Below are 24,507 nucleotides of genomic sequence, written 5' to 3'. Positions count from 1 at the left end.
ACATACATGAACTCATCTTTCTGCTTGCTTTTCCTTCCTTCTAGCTAAAATTTCAATTCTTTCTATTTTAATAATTCAATTATTTTTACTTTTCTTGTCATTTTGGATAACTGCTGTGTCCATGATAGTTTCCATTAGACAATTTCATGTTCCTGTGGCCAGCCTATTATGTTCCAGCCTAAGCCACTTAGAGGGAATGCAGAAGTGTGCAGGATTGACTGAACACCAGAGATGAAATCCTGTTAATTCCTAACTGTGCTATGAAATAATTGTGACCCTTGGTGGCTTCCAACACCATCCGAGAAATGCTAATTGCCAAATCACTTACATTCACTGCCTCCATTGTCTCTGAAGGTTTCCTTTCCCCTCACTTTGCACGGCTTTTTAAGCAAATTCCTTCACCTCTGATGGCCACATTCAATCATGCATCGGGTCAAAACACTGGCACTGACTGCTGCATCACTTGTGCACATCCACCCACACACACAGCACTTTTTTCCTCTCTAAACCATCACTTCTCAGCCAAGGTCTGCTCTGAGCTCTCTTTCTGTACTCCTGGCACCTCTCTGGCCCTTCACATTTGGCGCTTCCCTCCACACACCTTAACCAACAGTCCTAGTCCAAAAATTATTAAAAAGCCACCTTTGTGTTCACTCTGATTACCTATTATACACCTGTAAGGGGTACATGCAAAGGGTAAAAATCTGTGAAATTCCTTGCCATATAATGTTGCAGATGATAAAGATTTCTCTGATTTGATGGGGGAGATTCATGGGGGATAAACAAACCCTAAAAAATCCCTCTGGATTCAGGGAGTCCTGGAACTGAAACAAATTCTTGGCTAGGAGATAATTAGTGGGAGGTGATGCCTCTCCAGGAATTGGCTCCTGGCTGCTCCTGGGGCAGTGACATTGTGCTAGAAGGATCTTGTGCCTGATTCAGCACACATCCCTTTCCCTTTTACCATGCCCCACAAACAGATTTTATTGTCTCTATTCATCATGGCGATAAACTTAATAATTTATGGATCTTCAAAGAGATCTGGTCCAGTCCCTTCCATTGTGCTGTCCCTTCTGACTTCTCATCCCTGCTTTTCACAGTTGAATGGACTTTCACTAAACCAAGCACAAAGCCTGGTGGTGGCCAGGCTGCAGGGAGGATCCAGGGGACAGGATCTGGGTGGGTTTATTGCAAAGGTCGTGTCCTGGGGCTCTCCGGGGTCAGGAAGCAAAACACCCCATTATACAAATCCACCCTTCATGTGTTTCACTCCTTATTTTCCACTTAGACAACTCATGTTGAAGAAATTCTTCTTTTGGGTAGAGCTAAGAAATAAACCCCTTTTCTCAGCCCCTAAGGAGGAGTGGAGGTGTTGGCTGTGCCCCTGGATGAGTGTGGTGCTACTGGAAGCCACCTGGTTTTGTGCAGCTAAAGTGACTATCCAGAGCTATCACCTTCTTCTTCCTCAGCCTTTTGGTCCCAGGATCAATAACATTTACAAAGTATTTTGGCACATATTAGTGTCAGCTGCTACTGTCATATTTGTAGGCTTTGAGTGCAATTTGTCTCCTGTCTTTTTCCTGTCCTGTTCTCCTTAACCTCCATATGCTCCACAGCTGCAAAGGGAGTTTTTCCTGCTCAGAAAGGCTCAATACAACAAGAGAGAAGAATAACCCATTCTGTTGGCTTTGGCAACTTTTTGAACTCTGCTGTCTCTGCCAGCTGGGAAACCTGAGGACAGAACTCAGTCCTTTGAAGATAAAAGTGGTGATTACTGAAGATTAAACAAAGGCCTGGTTTAACATAAATTCCATGCACGTTTCTTCCATCCTATTCACAACAAGGACATTTGGGAATTCCTCTGGCTGGGCTTCTAGAGTGAAGATGTTAGATTTCTTAAACCTTGTCCCAAATATGTTCCCCCAGTCTTGGAGCACAAAACTGCCTAGAGGGCTTGTGTATCTAAAGGCTACAGATATTCCACAGTAATCCTGTCTGCCATTCAGCTGGAGAAAGACATGGCAAACTTCCAGCTGGGGACAGAGAGGAGAGAGAGGAAAATGAACAGGGAAACCAAGGGCTCCACTTGGGTTAAACACAGTGAGGAGAAGCAGTGCCTGCAGGTACCTGGGGACAGCCAGCACTCCTTTGTCTGACTCTTCTGGGCTTATGGATAAAACCCCTGAAAGAATTCTCACATGATGGTTTTCTCTTCAACAAAACACATCCTTTGTTTTTCTATTTTGTGAATAATATTGGTGATTCTGCATGTGATCAAAACACAAATGCTGCTCTCTTCTTTGAAAAAATAAAATTACCTTCTACTGCAGTGTTTTGCTGATCCACCACAAGCACGGAGCCATTGTGCAGGTAGGAAAGCACTGGGGCAAATGTGGAGGCATCCACTGGAAACTCGGGATCCTGCACAATGATTCTGAGCCTCACAATGATGCTTCCTGCTGCCAGGGATACAATCTGCACTTTCAGCTTCCCAGATTTGTACAAGGCAGAAATGTTGGGTGGGAATGAATTTTCAAGCTGAGCAACGGGAGAGAAGCACTGACAATTAGGGAGCCAACAGGTACCTCTTTAAATATTTATATAAGCACAAGACAGAAGATGCTGTGAAAAGTTCCAAAGTATTTCAGAGTTCTTATTTTTCAGTAATTATTTTGGCACAAAGTAATGTGAGTGTCCTTGCAACCTTGCTGAGAAGGACTTGGGGGTGCTGGTGGATGAGAGGCTGGACACGTCCTGGCTGTGTGCAGTGGGACCCAGAAACCCTCTGTGTGCTGGGCTTCACCAAAATCAGTGTGGGCAGCAGGAGAGGGGGGAATTCTGCCCCTCTGCCCCTTCAGGTGAGACCCCACCTGCAGAGCTGCCCCAGCCCTGGGCCCAGCACAGGGAGCAGCTGGAGCTGCTGGAGAGAGCCCAGAGGAGGCTCCAGGATCAGAGCAGCTCTGCTGTTAGGAAAGGCTGAGAGAATTGGGATTGTTCAGCCTGGAAAGCAGAAGGCTCTGGGGAGACTTAATTGTGACCTTCCAGTACCTGAAGGGAACTGGAAAGATGAGGCAAGACTATTTACAAGGGCCTGGAGTGACAGGACAAGGAGGAATGGCTTCAGACTGATAAAGTTAGATTCAATATTAGGGAAAACTTATTTATTGTGAGGGTGGTGAAGCCCTGGCACAGGTTGCCCAGAAAAGCTGTGGATGTCCCATCCCTGGAAGTATCCAAGGCCAGGTTGGACAGGGCTCTGAGCAATTTGGTCTGGTGGAAGGTGTTGCCCATGGCAGGGGTTTGGAACTGGATGATCTTCAAGGCCTCTTCCAACCCAAACAATTCTGGGATTATATAATTCCATGATACCTTTGTAAATTGAATCCATCTGACCATTGGTCTTACAAATCAAGTTCTAAATTTTGGCTCAAGGGAGCAGAATTCCCCCTGGCCCTGGCTGAACTGTCCAGGTAAGTGCATGCAGCAGAGCCTCAATGTTATCTGTGTATGTCACACATGCATTTTGTTTCATTTACATGTGTGGGCATGGCTTTAGTTCCCAAGTTCAGCCTGCAGCTGAGTCCAATAACAAAGAAACCTCAGGATGAGAGACAAGAAAAAATGGGGGTGGATAACTTCAAAAAACATGTTTGAGACAGCCCAGCTTCAAGGCAATATCACAATTACATCATGGTTAATTACCAAACCACTGAGCAGTCACTTCAGCTGAAATAATGGCATTACTCTGACCATTGAAGCTGGCACAGTGCTGTCAGTATTTGAGCTGTGCAGGAGCTGGCAGTTTTACCTTACATGTCTAGAAGGCAGCTCTTGCTTGAGCCTTTTGTTCCTGCATACACCTCAGAGTGTGCCTTTGAGCACGAACTGCAGAGCCATAAATCAGCACAGCTTTGTTCCCATTCAGACAGAGCTTGCTCAGAAAGATTCCTACAAACAAGCTGTTTAGCTGGTCTAAGCTCACATCAGGGTAGAGAGGCAAGAAAATGAGAAGAATCCCTCTCAGGGGGATGTTGTGCTCACAAACACTCAAGGAGGCAGAAGCAACACAGATGGGCAATGCTCCTTTTTCTTCCCACCCTGATGAAGCCAATCAGCTCTGCATTAATCACAGAGAAGACTCATTCACCAGAATCTTCCTGCACAACAAAAGTGAACAGTTTGTAACTGTGGGAAATAAAACCATGTGAGGAGGTTCAACCAGCAATTTCTGTTGGGCAAATGCCTCTTCTCTGCTGCCCTTGAACTTACAGCTCCATTATTGCTTTGGGTTTTTCTCTTGCATTTAAATTCACACATGATTATGAGTCAACCTTTGTTTTGGGGAAGCCTTGTTTTGGATGGAGATCCCAATTCCTCTGTAGAGGCCCTGTTCTGTGCAGCAAAACTGTGGGAGATTGCTCCATATGAAACCTCCCCCTTTTTTGGGAAGCTGAGAGCTGGCACCAGACTTGATGACTCAAGTTTTGTTTCTGGCTGCTTGCACCTGCCTGTGGACAGTGACCACATGTGTGCAGGCAAGGAATGAGGCTGGAGAAGAAAGTCTGATCCAGATACGTTTCCTGAAAGCAGAGCTTTGAGAGGAGAAAGACATTTATTAAGCAGGCTGTGCTGAAATGAATGCCAGGAATGCCATTTCAATAATCCGTTAAAAGGCTCAAGTTAATTTACTTTGAGTTTATTGCCAAATTAAAGATCCAAGGAGAGGAACCCCTGTTGCATGCCTGTATTTCTAATTCCTTCACTCTTCTGTAGGGGAAAATTCTCATTGGCTTCATTGCTAACAAGGCCAAGGGCTTGATCTGTCTAGTCAGTTGAATTTTGTTGTAATTATAAAGAAAGGTCACAGGAAATAGTATGCTAATTTTGAAGGAATACTTCACCCAGGCATAAAATTCTCTATTAGATCAAATAAATTTTACATTGAAAACAATTTATATATATTATCCAGAGATATAGTCAGTTTACCTCTGTAAGCAACAGTCTTGAAAATTCTTCATATGCTGAGCTGCTGGAATTATGGAAATCATCAGTGAAGTTGTAGTTGAGAATCCTCATAGTAACATCAAATATCTTGGCCTCTGTAGGACACAACATTAAAACACACTGACAAAGTAGGAAAGGATTCAGCTAAAATTGATGTACCTGGACCAAAATCTCAGCTGATGGAAGAAAGGAGGACAAGATTGAGAGAGTTTGGTATGAAGTCAAAAAAATAAAGCCAATAGGCTCCTGCAAGCTTTTGATACATTGAGAAGATGCACTTCTATCGGGTCTAAAGAGATATTTTGGTGCCTCATTGCAACTGCATGAGAACAGGGTGTACATATACTTTATGTGTGGGTTTACACATAACTGGACCTGGCCCTGCATAACTCCTGCCTTGAAGTTACACCCAGGGTAGAATTGCCCATGGGCTCATCTCTGGCCCACCAGTCACACTTTTCATTTATTTATTTTCCTGATCTTGGTAGTGGGGATAGTAAATATATTCTTAAACTGAAAATACAACAAAAAGCTGTGCATGCCCCTTGTGTGTGAGCCCTGACAGATACTGTACAGAGCACAGGAGCCAAAATCAAGAGCCAAGGAATCTCTAACTGCTTTGTCCTGTATAAACACTCCATGGCTGTTACTCCTTGGACTGATCCGTGGAAAACTTTTCTTTTTCTCAAGGGCTCCAGCTCCGTACTCTGAAGTTCAGCCCTCTCTTTTCATAACCACTAGACCTCCTACTTTCCCTCCACAAAGAGAGTAATTTCCTTCTGACCCAAACTGGAGCCATCCCTCATCTCATCAAAGGGAAGGCTCTTAGGGATAAACATGAACAGCAGCATTCCCTCCGTGGTCAGTAATAAATAGTTCACTGCCTGCTCTTTGAAAAAAGGAGGAGAGATTTGTTTCCTTGTTTGTATGGAGGCTTAGGAAATAATTTAAGACTAGAGAAGAAGCAAAATTATGTTTGATCAACACACTAGGGCCTCAGGAAGCTCCCACCACCAGTTAATTGAACAGAACTGGGCAGGTAGTCTGCAGCTTTCTTACTCAATCCACGTAATTCTCTTTAATCCTTTATTCAGCAGAATATGCCCTTCCTCTGGGCACTCTTGTTAGCTCAGCTGAGCCCTTGACAAACCAGTTGCCTGGATTTCCCACTGGCCACAGACATCAACCAGGAAAAAATGAGGCCTTCTGGGAGATGGGTGGCAGCAGAAAGGAGTGCCAGGCACCAAAGAAATATTTAAAAAAAAAAAAAATTATAGCTTAGCCTGATATCTGTAATAGTCTGATCAGCTCCAGCACTGCTTTATCAACTAAGGACAAAGTTCTGCTGTTTGATATTCTGGGTTGGATAAATGCTGGAGTAGGTGAGATAAAAAGTGCTGAAGAAGGTGGGAAATGTTGTTCAGTGTGGACCAAAGGATCATTGCTGAACTGCAAGTGAGTGGGGATGGAAGGAGGAGAAGGGAGAAGATAGAGATATACTATATTATATATATATGTATTTTAAACTGTTTCTTTACCTGTTTTAACATTTTGATGAGAGATAATGGTTTTCCCACAAGTTTCATAGCTGATCTCTACTGAATACATCACACCTGCTTCCAGGTGAGACACATCCATGTGCATTTCCTCTGTCTGCAGGGTTTGCACAGTTTCATTGCCCTTGGACACCCGGACTCGGAATGTGTGCTTCAGAGTGGGAATGACAAGCCAGGACATTTCAAAGCTGTTGCTGGTAACGCTGAGGATTTGATGGTTTGTAACTGCAGAGGGATCTGTTGCAGTCCCAGGAAGAATTGACATGGAAAAAGCAACATTTCACTTTTAAAGCTTTGTGCTGCTCTAAATCCACTACAGACAAGCACTTTGACAGTCAATAGGGTAGGGTTCTCTTTCTGTCAGGACAGAATCTGCCCCTCTCACACTAGCAGATCCCCTCATCTATGAACCATCCCACTGGGGTGGCTGGTTTAGTGTTTAACCTTTTTATTTCCTTTTACTGTATGCATTTCTGTTGAATCATAGAATCACAGAATAGTTTGGGCTGGAAAGAACCTTAAAGATCATCCAATTCCACCCCCTGCCATGGGCAGGGACACCTTCCACTGGAGCAGGCTGCTCAGAGCCACGTCCCACCTGGCCTTGGACACTTCCAGGGATGAGGCAGCCACAATTCCTCTGGAAAACCTGATCTCCTCCAAATCTCCACTCACATAAATAATCAGCCAGTGAGCTACAGGTGCAAGCAACAGGACTAAGTTTGGAACAGTCACTCTGGGTACTCTACATGTGTTGACACCTGCTTCACCTCCTGTCATTTTAATCACCAAAATGCACCTGTTCAGGCAAAGGTTGCCTGGATTTATCCTGGAAACCCCCTCCAGCCCCCAGCTAACAGGCTGGGGGAGAGTGGTGTGCAGCACTTCACCTGTTATTCCACTCTAGTCCAGTGCAATCTTTGTCATGTCAATGGGAAATGACAGGGCCCTTCAGAGATGATTCCTCTCCTGGGAGGAGGAGTTGCCCTGCAGCAGAGCCAGTCTGGCTGGCTGGAGTCAGAGCCCAGACAAGACACCTCTGCTGGGGAGAGCTGGGGCCAGGTGAGGTGAGCATCACACCCCCTGCTAACCCAGAGACCATGGCATCCTGCTGCCACAGCTTCAAGTTTTTCATGTTAATGGGTAGACTAAGGAAAAAAGATTGTTTTCATAAACTGCTTCAATAGAACACAATTGTTTCCAGCACTCTGGGCCAGGTGGCTGACAAACACCCCAAAAGCCTTTCTCCTCTGCAATAGAGGGGCCTTAGGTTAATTCCTCTGGCTTCAGCTTCCTTCAGAAGTTGTGGGTGAAAAACAAGAATATCCAGCCTGGCTCTCTGAACTCCTAAAGAACAATTTAAATCTATTTCCTCCCACAGAAGAACAGGGTGTTGTTAAAAGGATTGTAATAACTCCTGCCTGAAAGGGCTGCATCACCCATGTAAACACAAATCTACTGAGGTTTGTTCCCATCACAAAGCAAGAAAACATTTATTAAAATCCAAAGTTACTTACAGCACCCAGCATCTGTAGATTCGTTGGTTATGGACAAGAGATTTGCTTTCCTTGTAGAGGGATAACTAGTGCCAGTGTTAACAGCATTTACTGAAATTGGAGTAGATGCTGCAATGCCTAGGGGAAGATCATATTGTCAAAGAGTTAAGAGTATTGCTAAGAAAGCAAATCCAAAATAATACCATTCATGTTTTCCACATGAAAAGCAGCAATAGAAGTAATATAAATAGAAAAGAAAAGAATTATCATATCACAAAAGCATAAAGTAATACATTATCTTAATTTTTGAGATTAAGGGATTGTAGAATTATTTTCTCACTAAAGCATCAAATCTGCAAGCAGTTATTCATCTCATTATCTTAAAGCCTATTAGCAGGCCCACTGATGTCTGTGGGCTGTAAGTATCTTTTGCTGAACTGGTACCACAAGGAATTATTTCAGCCAGTGCCAAACTGCTTGCAGCAGAGGGCTCAGCAGCTCAGGGTGGGCTCATACAACCACTGAGTCTGGGCTGCAGTCAAAACAGGAAAGAAGAGAATGGCAGAAATAATGCCATTAATTGTTTCTCGAGAGGCTGGAAAGGTGCACTGACAAAAAGTGACTTGCTCTGAGAAGCTGTAGGGTCTGAAGTTTTATGTTTTGGCAGGTGAGTGAGGACAGCTGAGGGTGAAATAGAGGAAAGAGTAAGGGACTGTGAAATGAATACTCTGCATTTCCATCAGAAATAGGTAACATGTTTATGTGGAATATGTAATAGGTAACATGTTTATGTGGAATTTTGTCCCAACAGGAGGAGAAGGGGCACTCATGCTCCAGAAATTCCTCCAGGTGACTCCTGCAAAGGAGCACAATGTCCTGCAGGAACATCCTCAGCACTTGCCAAGCTGAGACCAACATTTCTTACCTTCCTTCCTTGGGCTCAGCCAGAGAGGGGTGACAGTGGCACGTTCATGCTGAGGGTGGCAGCTGTAATAACCCTCCAGGTTTACACAGCTGCTTTTCTCAGGGCAAGCGTTGAACTCAGCATAGGAGCATTCATTGACATCTAGGAAGAACAACACACTTTGCACAGGTACTGGGAGCAGCATCAAGACTGATCTGCACTGTGTGTAGACCAGGCTCTGGTTATGATAAATAACCAGAAATCTGCAGTAATGCTCCTAGAGCCATTCTGGATGTTATCACCCAATCGCTTTTTACGACAATTCTTTGGAATTAGAGGACAGTTAGGGGCAGCTCCTGCTTACACCTGTAGGATGCCATCCAAACCTGAGATGTCAGCACAGGAGGAAGGAGGACTACCCAGTGATTTCACTGAAAGCTGGACTGTGAAAACACAGAATAAGAAGCACTGATAATGGAGCTTATGCATGCATTTCAGGAGTGAAAATGTTCAGATAACTGCAGAGCAGTAAGTAGACTGACATAATTTTAAATTAATGTATTGGAATGTTTATGTAACATTTTAAAAGTATGTAGTAATATGCTACAGTAATTAACAGACTATAAATATGGCTTGTTTCATACAAGCTACTGGAAGTCACATGGCAACAGAATATATCTACTTCCCAAGAAAACAGTTTTTCAAAGAGTCTGTTTAATACAACTAATGATTGTACTACAAATATGCACATATTTGCTCTTTCATCTGAAAAACTATGTTACTGGGGGAAAATAACTTTGAGGGTTCAGAAGCATTCCCTTCCAAACTACTCACTCCAAAATAATCATTAACACTCCATCCTATAACAGAAAGGTCTGGGCCGCGTTTGCAAAGTTTGCAAGATCCTCTGTGCAAAGTAATGGTTATATAAATGAGATCCCAAGTGAAGAGGGATGAAACCCCCTGAAATGTGACAGGATTGCAATCAGTGACCTTGCACTTGTGTGTCAATCACTTCATACACTCGCTTCACCATGGCCTTCAGGGAGGAGGAAACCTCTGCCAGAGGAGCTGGCTGGTGCAGTCCCAGGAGAAGCTGAGAGGCCACTGTCCCAGCATAGATGTCCCCACGGTCACTCTGGATGTGGTGCACAGAGGCATTCAGGGGCTGCAGTGCTCCAGTGATCTGGAAAACAGGGCAGCAAACACTGGAGCACCTTGGTCATTTCCCAGCACATGAATTATGCAGTGGTTATTATCATAATCTGAGTGTGGGAAGAAATTCAGAAACCACTGCAAAGTGGTACTGCTTGGGCCTGTGTTTATGGTGAGTTCTTATTTTCACATTTCACAACAGATTTATGGTACAGAAATGCCATGCAGGGGGTGTGGAGCTGATCTCAAAATGCTTTGGCAGAAGGAGTAACCCAGGAAGAGGTGGGAAAAGTCCTGCTTTGAAAAGTCTCAGTGGATTACAATACATTACACAGGCCACTGCAGTTTGGCTGTAATAAAGCTGTCCAGCACTTCTTTGAACAGCTAAATGGACTGCTGGCAAAGGGAATAGAAAGAAGAAGAGGAAAAGCAACAGACTCAGGATGAGGGGCAGGATTAAGAGCCACAGAGAGACCCCAGGCACACCAAGCCATCCCAGCTGAGAGTCAGGAATGAGAGAAGGGATCTGCTGGTGGGCTGAGCATTAAGAGTCAGTGGAATGGACAGCAGGACGCTGAGTAGCAGCTCCTTGAACAGCTTCACCTCAACTCCGCATTTCTTGAGTGTTTGACTCCCACATAGCTTGTTTTAAACCAAGATACAAAAGCCTTGGTGGATCCCTTGGTGGGTCCAGCCCCTCTGCTGCTACTACACAGCAACAGGACCAGGGTTTCTTGCTTTCTTAGGATATAAGAAGGGGAGATCAGATAGGAGGAAGAATTACACCCATGCTGTTATCATTTCTATTCTCCTGCCCATCAGTGCCAGCAGATTATAGCAGATAGGTTTGTCTTGGAAAGGCTTAACTTAAAATTCTGTATCAGGAAGTATCATGCTTTGAAGGGCTTGAAGTCTGGTCCCAGTCTGTCATAGGGCCAAAACTGAAGTGAGAGCTGGAGCAAGAACTACTTAAGCAGGAAAACCCCCTTTATTTCAGTATGTCTCTAAATTGCCCTTGGAAGAGACCTGAAAATTTGCTAAAGAAGCTGATAAATCAATGTTACTTGAATTGCTTAAGGACTCAGCTGACATTCAGTAATCAGAAATACAGAAATAATCAGAAATTGGGCCAAAAAGCATCAATCTGGCAGAACAAAGGGTGAGCAAAGAGTGGCCCCTGAGGAACAGAATCATGGGCACAACAAGGGAAGAGTGTTTGTACATACCACAGAGTGCAAAAGGCGGGAATGATTCAGAAGGTGGGGATCCACCCGGATTAATTCATTAAAATCCATTTTCACAAGCACTGTCACGTTGTACCAGAACATCCTCCCTGCAGCACAGGAAATAAAACAGCCAAGTCATCTGAGCTCTGGTGCTAGAGAAGGTGACAGAGCTTCAGGGAGGCTCTGAGGAAACAAAGCAAGATTTAACTTGGCAAAATGCGAGGGGCCCACGAGCAGGCACCAGGCAGGGCCTCATTTGCCATATGCCACAGGCAGAGGAGCCAGCAGAGGAGAAGGAGCCAAGGAAGGAGCCAGGGGAGGTTTGCTGGACCCACAGCACCCACACACCACTCAGTGCTCACTGCTGCAAGCACTGGAGCTGAATATCCTGGAATCCAACCAAAGCAGATTCCCGTATTTGTTTCAGGAAGAGCTATGGTAACAGATTTCCTGCCCACTCCTACCCTCAGGAGGGAAAATTAAGGATATTTCTATTAGAAGCAGTGTTGAATTTATCAGTAACATACCCTCTGGCATGGGATCCACACAGCCTGCTCCTTTGGATGAGCTGCAGCATTTTTTCAGCCCTGGACATTCAGTATCGAACGTGCAAGGATAATCAAATGTTTCCATATCCTTCACTGGACAAATACCAGGTCTTGAGGCAAATACACTGGATCTATTGAGTGCTAAGTAACAAAAACATTTCTGAGAACAAAAATACAGAAAGTTGTTTCCATAAAATTGTGATATTTAATTTATACCAAACACCTCCTCCTCATTTTACAAGCATGTCTGCTCTGAGTTTTTAATGGGAAGAAAACAGCTGCCTAAAATATCATTATTTCATTTCAAGGGTGTAAATATTCTCAGATATTTCTCTTGTCCATGAAATTTCTGTTGGAGAAATTTTGAATTTCTAACTTTCCATTAATAATTATGGATGGGCTCATAGTTAAGTTTCTAAATGTGGAGGCACTGAAGCACCGTGAAACAGAAAATGTTCCCGGTGTCAGCTGTGACTAATCCAAATAATATCTAATGATCAAAGAAAACAGGTGCTGTGCAAGATAGAAATCAAGAACTTTCATTTAATATTTTTTGGCACAAATTTAACCTTAGTTGCACTAATTCTGTTCCAGCTGGCCACTCCCACTCCAGCCCATGCCAGAGAGGGCATCTGAGGCAGGAGGTTGCAGGAGACAGTGGTTCTGGGTCAGTGCCAGCACAAAATCTCTTCTATGGAGGAAAAAAAAAAATATATTTCCAAGCCCTATAAACTCACTTCTTTACCCACACTCTCAAACACAGCTCCAAGTAATGCTTAGCTCTGGTCTTTCTAAGCAACCTGAAAGAAATCTCTTTTCCATTCATTTTTGATCCTTTACTGGGCAATTAAAGTCAGCCAGGAGAAAAATGGACCTGATTGTTGCAATAGAAACAGTTGTGGTGCAGGAAAACCACATTTGACGTAATAAAGCCCATAGCAAGTGAAAGATCCATGGCAAACTATAAATCTATTATGAACAGTCAGTTCTGTGGGTTTACAATTTCTGTTATGCCGAGGCTCTGGATGAGAGCAAATGTGAGGTTTCTGAGAAGCAGGAGGGGATATTGAATCTAGCACTTTTGGCCTCAGCAAAGTAAGTTTCTTAGCCAGGGAAATTGTCTTGGTTAACCAAGACTTAAACTGAATCTACAAAACTTGCTGCCACATGCACATTCCAGATCCTCCTCTCTCTGGGGCTGGCACTACAGGTGGTTCCCCCAAACAGGTCCTTTTCCTAGAAATATCCCTCTTGATTTCCAAAGCCACATTAAGGTGTGATACAGCCTTGGCTGCTCTTAGCTGAGTCTCACACACATTCCCAAATGATTGCTCCTTCTCAGCCTCCTGTGCAGGGAGCTAAGCAGCCCCTCACACTGGATTTTGCACAAACACAAACACCCTGTGTTGGAAAATTCCCTATTCACCCTGGTTTGAGCAGGTGGATCCTGGTCAGCTGGACCAAGGCATGGAAATTCCTCCAGCCCTGATATTCAGGTGCAGTTCAAGCAGGCTTGAGGCCCAAAGCAGTTTTGTTTTTTTTTCCCACCTGTGTCTCTTTATTTTTTTTGCTGTGTTTAACTGCAGTGTAAATGGTTTAATGAGTCACATGCAGTCTCAGAAAACACTATTGAATCTTGGCTGGGTGCCACAGCAGCCATTTATCTGAAATCAAAAGGTCATCGTTTTCGGATCAACGGAAACAGAGATGGATTCACTTCACATTTCTGCCTAATTGTACCAGATGCACTTTGAAAATTCAATTTGTGCCCTCCTCTTCAATCATGCTGGGGACAGTCACCTTCCAAGCAAACAGTGAGGAGCAAGCCAGCCAACTCCTCTGTCATTTGGATGAAGTACAGGCTTTTCTCCTCCTTTATTTCCACAAATGTATGGAAGCAGAACTGCAGCTTAGCAACCAAAGGTCACTTGCCAGCCTGCCTCTGGACAGCTGCTGGATCTGCCATCACTGCAGGATGGGGCAGGAGATTGATGCTGAGGGACAACATTAGCTCAGCCATAATCCCCTTCCTTTCCCTCCTTCCCTCTGGAAGGGATGGGGTCTTCCAGAGGGTGTGGTAGACCCAGGGACCAGCACCCTGCATTTGTCTCAGGTATCAGAAGGTGGAGACAAATCTATGAAACTACAGAGAAAGCTCCTGGGAAAGTCTGTTCCAAAGGCAGGCTGGCAGTTTTCACCACACAACCCTGGTTTTGGGGTCTGGACCATTGGTAAGCTTTACTTGCTCAGGTGGACGTTTTCCATCCTGTTTGCCTCTCCAGGGGTTTAATTGGGATTTGTGCTGATCCAGAATCTGACAAATATTTAACACCCTTCCTGGCTGTTACTTTTGCTTTGGAGGGGAAAAGGCTGAGGGAATGTGATCAAGGTTTACAAAATCCCAGAGTTGGGGGGCAAGGTGAAGGCAGAGCTGATTTTCACCAGAGCCCGCAATGACAAAACAGGTGAAAGAACTCACTTCTTTACCCAAACAGGAGGGAACTTCTGCAGTTTGTCAGCACAGGGAGTGTGGAGACAGACAGCTTCAGTGGGCTCAAAAAGGGACAAGGCAGTTTCCAGACAGGATTCCCATGGATGGATGGGAATTGTGGCAGGGATGCCGATAATCCCATTTCTGCAGCTGCTGGGGGCACACAAGGGACACAAACTGCAGGGCAGCCAGAGCCACCTGCTTCTGGGGGAAGTCCCACAGGACATTCTGGCACCTTCCCACCCCAGGCTGATGCTGCAGTGCTGCCCAAATGTGACACCACTGTCCCCTGGCTTTCCTGAGGCAGCCAAGCACAGGTACAGCCATGCCCCAGCTCCTGCTGCTCTGGTTACAGTCAGCATGGGAACATCTGCATGCCAGCTCTGGGAACATCTGCATGCCAGCTCTGGGAACATCTGCATGCCAGCTCTGGAAACATCTGCATGCCAGCTCTGGGAACATCTGCATGCCAGCTCTGGAAACATCTGCATGCCAGCTCTGGGAACATCTGCATGCCAGCTCTGGGAACATCTGCATGCCAGCTCTGGGAACATCTGCATGCCAGCTCTGCAAGGTCCCAGCCCGACTGAGGAGATGCTTGGACACCTACAATCAGCTTTTTTTGTTGTAGCTGCTTTTCTGAAAACCTTTGGAAGTTGTGCACATAAGGCACAGTGATTAAATCATGATTTTAACATGGCACATCAAGTGCTCTCAAGAAACTCCACAATTAAAGTTGTCTTGGGCCTTCTTATTTCAAGGTATTTTTGTACATGTCTGCTTAAAACCCAGCATTCACCATGTGCTGATGCACTCTTTCCCTCCCTAGCTGGGGATCAGGAAGGGTTAGATGGCAGATAAGGAGCTCTCTGGTTTCATCTTATGCTGGAAAGTGGGCAGCAAGCCAGTCACCAGGAGAAATAACCATCCCATCCATTCAGACAGCTGGAAACAAGCCTGGAGAACTGGGTCCTATCTCTACCTAAAAGACAAGATACTGGGAGAAGTTTTGTGTGGTGAAACAACCTTTCAGAGCAGTGGATTTCACAGGCCCATGAGCTTGACCTGCAGCCCTGTGCCCCAACCATACAAGTCATTTAAAAGCAGCACTAAGCACCATGGAAATCAGAATAAATTTATGAAAAAATTAAAACTGCACCCAAGGTGTCTGAAAGCAGGTCTGAAACCGACACAGAATGGTTTGATCACAGATTTTCTGCAGCTCAGTTGCCCATCTGTGAAAGACACAGGAGCTCCCTCGCTTCCCACAGCCTTTGTGAGGACAAATTGCTGCCTGTGAATCCCCCAGGATTCCCCTAAAAGGTGATAAATAATTCTCTGCTCAGTGAGAGGCTGAGCAGAGCACTGAATGTGGAGGTCAGGATGGCAGACTCTGGGGAGCTCCATCATCCCTGGGCACTGGGAAATGTGGGAAATTGGGGCACTGCAGAACTGGATCAGGTAATTAAAGGAGTTCACTGATCTGCATGCATGGGCAAAAAGAGAGAAAACAAAGGTTGTTTTATTTAATTCTACCTTAAGAATGAATTCCAGCACTTCCTAACTTTTAGATATTTAACTTTCCAGCTGTTATTTAAAAGTGTCAAAGTCATTTGTGTGTGTACCTGTAACCCTATCCCAACGGACAGACAACTAGTGAGAACTACCAGAGCAACTTGACCAGTGATCCAGACGTTTTTTTCCCCAAGAGCAAAGAAATGATAAAAGCAAGGCCTGCCATATCCCAGGCAGGGGTAAATGTTTCCTTCTAGGATGAGAAGGTGAGGAGTGGCCAGGAACAGGCTGCTGTGGAAAGTCATGGAGACCTTTCCATTCCTGGCAGGATGGAGAGGATGCCAGCATGGATAACGTCAAGAAGAAAATAACAGTAGTTCAACAGCGTGCTGTGCAGTAATTTCTGCAGTTCCAGTTTCTCTTCTCATCATTTATTTAAGACTGTGTCTAGACAGTGCATTACCATTCACAGAATTTATGACTAATGCCCTGAAAAGCAAAGATACCAGAATAATGTAAACAAGGAAATCACCTAGAAGCCATACAATAAATGGTTTTAAACATTCCCAAATTATCTTTGACAGGAAAATGTGTCAGGGTGACCACAGTATTTCATGGACAAACTTGTCCAGAGTGCCCATCAACAACATGGCAAGGGCAGGGTAGAAATTCTGCAGCTAAGCTTTACAAGAGATTTACAGATTTGTTCATGTTAGATGAAACAGAATCATCAACAGCTCTCAAGCCTAAAATATCCCCAGAGATGCTTTTAAGGAACAGAATAATACTGGGAGAAAAATATTTCAAGTGTTACCAGGAAGCTTTTTTTTCCCCCACACAAGAAGATGGTCTTCATGTTCAGAGGTTCAGAAACACTTGAATTTCTTGTGCAAACAGTGGCAACCACGGTGACTTTTCCACATTTGGCTGGCACAGCTCTTCTCTTGTACTACAGAATTAAAAAGCTATTTTCTCTGTTTGGTTCTCAGTCTTGCCATTTGATACTTACAGACACACATGTATGCACACCTCTGTATATCCAAAAGACTTCACTGAAGTAACTTTTCAACCATAATTATTTGCACTGGAGATTTTACCCCAGCATGGAACTGATGCTTGGAAAATAGAGATGATCAGCAGCAGGTCCTTTGCCTGTCTGACAATTCTGCTTGGGCACACAGCAACCTGCAGCTCAAATTCTGCTTTGCTGGGACTCCACAACAGCCATGGAGCCAAACATCAGCAGGACACAGAAAATTAGGAATTACACTTTAATTTCTCTTCTCTAGCAAATCATTTCAGGACCAAGTAAAACACATCAACAATTTTTGTGTTCCCATCCTTCTGTTAAAATCCTGCTAGACACAATATTCTACCTGTGACTGTGGAGAAAATGCCTAAGGGAAAAAAAGAAAAACGTTTGGAAGGTTTTTTTCCACTGCTCTGAAGCAACTGAAATGTGGGATGAAGACATTGTTCTTGACAGATCCCATGACAGGACATATGGCTCATCCCCCTTCAAGTCACGTTATATGATCCGGTGCAGGAGCAGGTTTGGGGACATTCCCACAGATCTGAGTCACCCAAGTCTTATGACCCAGAACAAGGGCCAGGGCTGCAACAGGACCTTTCCTTTCAATCTGCTGTTCCTGTGTGTGTTTATGTAAATGCCCAGGTCCATACTGACAAGTGGAAATAGAGAAAATGCAACGTCATGCTGAAAACAGGAGACAAAACTATGTCCTGCAGAACTTTTACGTATGACAGAACAGTTCAGTGTTGGTTTAGATAATTCAAGATGCCTGTTGAGGTTAAAAAGAATCTAAATTTATCCACTGGAAAAAGAAAGGTCTTTTTCCCCAAGGAATCCCATCCATCTATGTCTCAAGATCTGATAAAAATGGGAATTTCTGAATGACAGCTGCAAACCCTGATGTGGGAAGGGGAAAAAGCTTCCATCTTGAGACAAAGGTGATTAAGTCTTCCTGAGCAGAGTCTTATTAACACTCAGATCAGATCCACCAAAAAGTTCACCAGTTCTCAGACCTCCCACATAGTCATAGGTAACCAAGAAAGTCCTAAGAAAATGGGTCCTAGTGTAGTTTTGGTTGGAAAGCATCTGGCATCAAGTTGCCCTGAAGCCACAGGTTGTTTTAAATTTGAATCAAAAATGGGTTTGCATTCTGGAAACAGACCCAGCTCCACATCAAAGGAGATGTTATCCCAAGTGCATCCTGAATTACTTTTGAGGAGAAAGCTCCTGGTGCAAATGCAGGCAGGCTCAGAGCAGACACCACACCAGACAGTGAATTACTGCTCTTGGCCAGGGATATTGGCCTGAACTCAGACAGGTAATGAGCCCTTGAAGGGCTAACAAGCAGGTGCCTTCCTCAGGCTCCCCTGGAAGTTTAATAAACTTGTGACTAGAGGTGGCAAAAAGCAAGAATCAGGAGCTTTAATGTGCTATGTCTACTCCTTGCCGCGTTGGACAAAGTTTACTGTACATTATCTTGGAGTCATTTATTTCAGTTAATAGGAGCCCATGGCCCAGAACTGAATTAAGCCTTTACACATCTCAGCTGAAGTGAATCTTCTTCCATAAGAAGCATTTATTTCATCTCTTAATCTGACTAAAACTTACCTAGAGAGCAGTAGAGTCCAACTTGTTCATATCCTTCGCAGCAATCTGTGAGAGTGAAGGTTTCAGGGACTTCAACGCTGTGAAACTGCGTTCTGTGGTGTGTCTGGGGACACACCATCCACGGGATCCACCCTCCACAGGGTGTGTTCTTCTCATAGGACTTTTGGTAGGCGACCATTTTTAACACACTTTTGGTCAGGGTGTAGTTGCACAGGTGGTACCCCAGCAAAGAGAGGCCTTTTTCTAGGAAACAGGAACAGGAAAGAAAGGGATCAGCATTAACTTGTCACCCCAGAGCAGAAGCTCCCTGCAGTATCCAGTGAAACACAGAGTTATAAGAAAGCAGTGACAGAACCAACACAGATGAATGATTCCCAGGAAGGCTGATGTTGGGAAGAACATTTCTTCAAAAAACAGACACAAGAAAGAATTGGTAGTGACTGCTTGTCACAGGCATCACTTTGGTCATGAAAGGATGAAGACTGGCAGAGAATTCAAAGAGTTCTTGGTGCCTTCAGGTGTGAGGCAGAAAAAGGGCAATTTAACTCAAGCTAATAATAAGGAAATTTACATATGTTAATATCAATTAAGAGTAGAACACAATAGGCACTTCCAGGGCAGAGTCATCCCAGTAGTTTAAAAGCCCACTCCAAACTCCTGCTGCCAAAGCCTTCATCACTCTCCACTGACTATAAAGGGAACAAAGGGTGAGGAGCTCATGGGCAGATGAGTCACAGTAGATGTCTGGAATAAGACATCCTTCAGACATCACCCTAGGCTAAAACTGGGTACTCATACATCACTGGGAAGCACTTCCAGGTAGCTGACACAAAAGGTATTCCTGGAGATCCTGCGCTGCCTCTCTGCATTTGGAGCAGACCTTGTTGATCACACCACTGGAAACCTGCAGTGCTTCACTGACTTTGAGTATAAACAAAGTCAGTGATAAGTCATTAACTGCATCATTTCATACAGGTCTGGGGATGGGACTCAGCTTCCAGAGTTCTGAAACCATTTCTGATGAGGAGTGAACTCGTGACGTGCTTTACTTAAAACTGAAATACTTCAGCAGGGAAAAAAACCCAACATCAAACAACACAAAGAAACCCCAACAACAGCAACAAAGACAGCTGGAGTTTAAGAATTAGCAGTAGGCAACCTACAGTCTTGTCACAGACATCAGGCTGGCTCCTAATGAGATGTTATAGAAGCCAGAGGGGCTGAGTCACCCTGCGTCCCATTTGGGCAACAGATCGGATGGAATTGAAATGCCTCTATCATCCTCTAGCCAAAGCAGAAGAAAATTTAATAAGGAGAAATATGAATTAGCTGCAGAGATTCAAATATAGAAGGATTTTTTTTCTTTTCTGAGAACTCTGAGGGCACCAGGGTCAGCCAACAGGCAGACTGAAGCCAACACAATATACACAACAGGCATACAGTTAAAACATTTCCAGCTTATCCTATTTGTACAACTTATCTCCTGCCTCAAAACATGAAACATGTTTAAAACAATTCATGAAGAAAAAAAAAAATAAGAATTGTCAGGCTTTCAGGAATCCTGTGCTTTTATCACATTTAGATTTCCAGCTAAACAAAAGACATTTGTGCAATTCGAGCAGGACTAGGAAAAGAGCTTTGGAGTGGAGGATCCATTTGTAGTGCAGGGACAGTCCAGAAGAAAATGTGGAACAGACTTGGTGTCTAGATGTGGCCTCTGGAAGTGCAGCCCTGCTCTGCCTCACTCAGCTGTGCCTTCCTCCTGCAGCAGAAGGCAGAGCTGATGCTGGGTTGAGCTCCAGAGAGTCCATGTGAGAGCCAGAGAGCTCCAGCAGGCTCCAGGGAATCTGTGCTGCTGCTTGGAGCAGGTCAGCAGGAAAATACTGCCAGGAAACCCCACTCCCTGCTTCTTCCTCCTGGCCAGCCTCCAGCAGGGCACCTCTGTGCCCCCTCCCTGGAGGGACAGCAGCTCAGAGGTCCACTGGAAAAAGAAATGATGTGAGAGGTCTCCACATCCCTGGCTGGCACCAGGGCTGCTCTTGGTCCCTAAGCAGGGAGTGGAAGGAGGTGGTCGAGAGGGACAGGAAGACACCCAGCCTGGCTCAAAGCCTGGCTCAAAGCCTGGCTCAAAGCCTGGCTCAAGCCCAGACCCTGCCTGAGGCAGGAGAGGATCCCAAGGGCTGGGATGGAGCTCTGAGCAGGACATGGAAGGAGTGAGCCAGAGAAAGCAAGGTGACCTCTCCCTCTGGCTAACTTTAGGATAACTCTCTGGGAGAATGGAAAAGGAAAACAAACCTGTGTTCTGGAGCAGGAATCGGAGATCAAGGGCTGCTTTTTATTCAGTGTATTGGAACCATTAACACCTCACACGAGGCACAAGTGCCTGACAAGAAACAGGCAGCTGTCATTGCGTTTTGGATAGCATTCCCTTGCCATGTGTTAAGACTGCTCCAAGAATACCTTTCTCCACAAATGCTTCCAGGCATGTAGGTGTGGGAGGAAAAATAATAAAATCTTACTTCAGGGTTTTTTTTGTTGTTTTTTTTTTTTTTTTGTTTTGTTTTTTTAATTAGTTTGTAACCTGAATGGCTAAATAACCAGAGTGGAACAGAATTAATACCTAAATAATTCTGGTTATAGCCTTTCCCTGGAGAAAGTGCACAAACATCTGTTGCAACCATGGAAGGAGACAGGAGCAGGAAAATACCGTTCTATGAAAAAGAGAAAGAGAAACTCCTGTATTAAGGAATCCAACTGTTATAGTATAAAATCACATTAGAGGGGAGTAGGGCAGGTAAGAAGCAAGAGCTCAGCCTTGTTCCTCATCTCTATGATCCCTCTTTTTCTCCAGAGCTCACAGAAAGCCTGGCAAGAGCAAGGCAGGGACTGGAAGGGAAAAACTGAGTAAGGAGAGCACTGAGGATTCGTGTTGTCCGTGCAGAGCTGAGGCTGCAGCCAGGACGTAGCACTGGAAAGCTAAAAATTCCAGAGTCAGCTGGCTCAGTCTCTACAGCAATGTGCAACATAAATACAGGTATGAAACTGAGAATAAGATGGTGTAGAATTAGACACAGTTTATAATTGGAAGCTACAGCTGTCAGAGCAGATATGAAGTCATATTTCATACTTAAACATTGATACTAGGTACATATATATAAATATATATACACAAAGTATAGAATGAGGCTGCCAAAGCCTAAAGAGCTCTGAGAAAAGGCTGTGGTGGTACCAAACGATGCCCTCAGCGCAAGAAGTTGGACTGAAGGTGTCAGGGACAGGTGCAGCACCACCAACCTTTTCCCCATCCATCACTTCCATACTGTTCAAAACAACCTTTGACACTCACAGAGCTCAATTATTTTGCTGACAGCAGTTTTGCTGCTGAGCAATGTGGCTTGGATCAATTTGGGCTCTTTAGCAAATTGGCTTTCTGTTCTCATTACTCCCTTCTATGGGATTATGGCACAATCAAATGGAATTAAAATGCATTGGCTGTTGTTTTCAGCAACTCAAAGCTGAAGTCAATGGCACAGCAGAAGGCAGTCACCTGCCATTAGTATGGGTATGTTACACCTATCATTTCTGGATTTTAGGATTTTGTCTCAGAAACCACCAGCTCTCAGCAGCATCAGGTAAAATATCAATTTTTTTTTTTTTAATTTTAAGAAAGAGCATTAACAATTAATGCAAACCCTTTATTAACAGAAACAAACACTGAGAGGAAAGCCTGGGAGCAAAGGCTGCACAGGAAAAAACTCCTTGGAACTCAAGGTTAAGCCTAGATCAGAACTGAGAGCATGACCAAAAAAACAGCAATAAAAAATGCTTCATAGCATTTATGCCAGAGACAAAGCTGCAATTCTGGAAACTTCACTACTCAGGTGCCACAGGAGCCACTGTGAGCTGGGATCTGCAAAATCTTTTCTCACTGGAGAGCAGTAAGACTGAAAGACAAGTGCCAAAACCTCAAAAACAAACAGTTGGAACAGGATGGAGGGCAGATTCAAGCTCGTTTTTGAAATGCAAACACTCCAAAACATTAAAAAAATGAATCATAGACTCGATTTTCCTACAAATTCCAAATTTTAAAGTCAACACCATTTATTTTAAGTGGCACTAGGATGGGAGTTCTATTGACCCTAATCTCTGCAAACCTCTTTTCAGCTGTGGCTTTGACAGAATAACAGAAAAGTCTGCAAGGTTCTAAGAAACATGGTTTATATTTAACTGAGACTCACAAAACCACTTAAGTAAAAAAAAGCGATGAAGAGCAGTCAAAAATCATGATATTTTCTCATCTAAATGAATCAAACCAGAAATGAAGAGTAAATTAAGGGTTCATTTAGCAGTTACAGTTGGGTTAGGGTTTTTCAAAATTACAGTCCATACCACAGATGAAATTTTAAGCTTGTCTTCTACAGCTTCATCTTATGCATCCCTACGAATTTGCCAGGCACATTACTACATCATTTCCTGCTAAAGCTTATTTTAAAGACAATTTTCATAAAAATTTGCACAATACTGAAGACAAAGCAGAAACATTCCTCGTTTATTTCTGGCGCAAAGGAAATGACAAGGATTTTGCCTGGGGATGAAAGGCTGGGGACAAAGGTTGCGTTTTTGCTTGGTTAGATTTTCTCTGTTCAATTATCAACAGAGGATTCTTAAATGGTCACTGGGACATTGCCAGTTCTCCAGAGAGTGGCTGCCTTGGCTGGTTTATTTCAAAGAATTATCTACCCAGCATCCAAACTAAGCTGTCCTCTGGCCAGGTTTGCATCACTCACCTGTAGTGTCATCTCCTCTTCCCTGCTGTGAGGCTGCCCAGAGGATGAGAACAGAAATAAGAGTGATCCTGGCCATCCTAGGGCCCATCCTGGATAAACCTTTCTTATCCCTTTGTTTCCAAGCTGGCAGAGCTTGGCTGTCCTTACACGTTGGCTTTTGGATTAGGGGAAAAGGTGCTCTGGGTTTTTTACCTTTTGCAGGGAGGTGATAACTGCTGGCAACAGAAACAAAGATGCTCCGCTGGGAATTTTGCTGCTCCTCTCTCCTTCGTGCTCTCTCCAGGGGATCTTGCCTCTTCTGCCTGTTCAACTTGGTTCCTCTGGCCTGACTTTGAGAAAAAGCCATTTTAAAACTGCTGGTTTAGCCCCTGTTTATCCTTCAGAGTGCTTATTCCCTCTCACACCTTAAGCACTAAACTTCTGGGAGCCAGACTCACCTCAAATGTCAGGTATAAACATCTTGAATTCTGTTCCTGTCCACACATCAGGTGGTGCTGCTTTGAAGGTCTTTAATCCTGTACCTTGAAAGCAGACTAAGAGTAAAAGCAAATACCTGTGTAAATGTTTATTCCTGAATTTAAGCTGTTTGTCCAGTTGCTGTCCCTGTGCTCATTTCACTGCAATTTCAACATTCCCTAAGCCAGAGCAATGCCAGAAAATCAAGAACCTTGTTAAGCAGAGCTGAAAAAACAAAATATTTTTTTTCCCATTGTCTTACTAATCAAGGCACATTCCCAAGATAGATGAGCCTCCAGCTTTACAACACATGACAATAACTTGAGTGCAATGTCACTTGGCTCAGGCAAAGACAAGGAGCGAACACGGGATGATATTTTATGAGGAGCTGACACTAAAGGATGGAAAATCACAGGTACAGCTCTTGGAGCTGAGGCAATATGTTCAGAGAAGCACTTAAATACATATCACAGTGTTGCAGACAATTTCATGTGGATGAAAGGGATCTGGAAGCACAGACCCTCTCATTTGTCTATCTTCAGGTAGCAGAAATGGGGCCTTGTGTAGCACTGAGACACTTGTGAGCTGTTCTGGCTCAGAAAATCAAATATCAAGCTCATCAAGGGGAAAAGAAATTTAAAAGGAGGAAAAACAAAGGAAAATTAAAGCTTGCCCAGGAAAAAGAAAAAAAAAAAAAAATCAGTATTGTAGAATGCTTTAAAAAAATT

General features: G+C 44.1%; 1 protein-coding gene across 1 annotated transcript in view; it reads right to left on the bottom strand.

Moving 5' to 3' along the window:
• UMODL1 (uromodulin like 1) overlaps window positions 1-23,399 on the bottom strand; it is a 48,113-nt gene extending 24,714 nt beyond the window's left edge. Inside the window, exons 1-10 of the mRNA XM_058864246.1 lie at window positions 23,324-23,399; window positions 18,537-18,779; window positions 11,869-12,030; window positions 11,342-11,448; window positions 9,954-10,146; window positions 8,982-9,122; window positions 8,078-8,194; window positions 6,543-6,797; window positions 4,987-5,099; window positions 2,319-2,538 (exon numbers count right to left, since the gene is read on the bottom strand). Of these exons, the coding sequence (XP_058720229.1) occupies window positions 2,319-2,538; window positions 4,987-5,099; window positions 6,543-6,797; window positions 8,078-8,194; window positions 8,982-9,122; window positions 9,954-10,146; window positions 11,342-11,448; window positions 11,869-12,030; window positions 18,537-18,779; window positions 23,324-23,399 (1,627 nt within the window). The remainder of the gene's footprint in view (window positions 1-2,318; window positions 2,539-4,986; window positions 5,100-6,542; window positions 6,798-8,077; window positions 8,195-8,981; window positions 9,123-9,953; window positions 10,147-11,341; window positions 11,449-11,868; window positions 12,031-18,536; window positions 18,780-23,323) is intronic.
• Window positions 23,400-24,507: the final 1,108 nt, after the last annotated feature.

This window comes from Poecile atricapillus, chromosome 1, assembly GCF_030490865.1.
Source record: "Poecile atricapillus isolate bPoeAtr1 chromosome 1, bPoeAtr1.hap1, whole genome shotgun sequence".
Classification (NCBI taxonomy): domain Eukaryota; kingdom Metazoa; phylum Chordata; class Aves; order Passeriformes; family Paridae; genus Poecile; species Poecile atricapillus.
The sequence above is the reverse complement of the archived record's forward strand: the minus strand, read 5'-3'. Positions and strand labels throughout refer to the sequence as shown.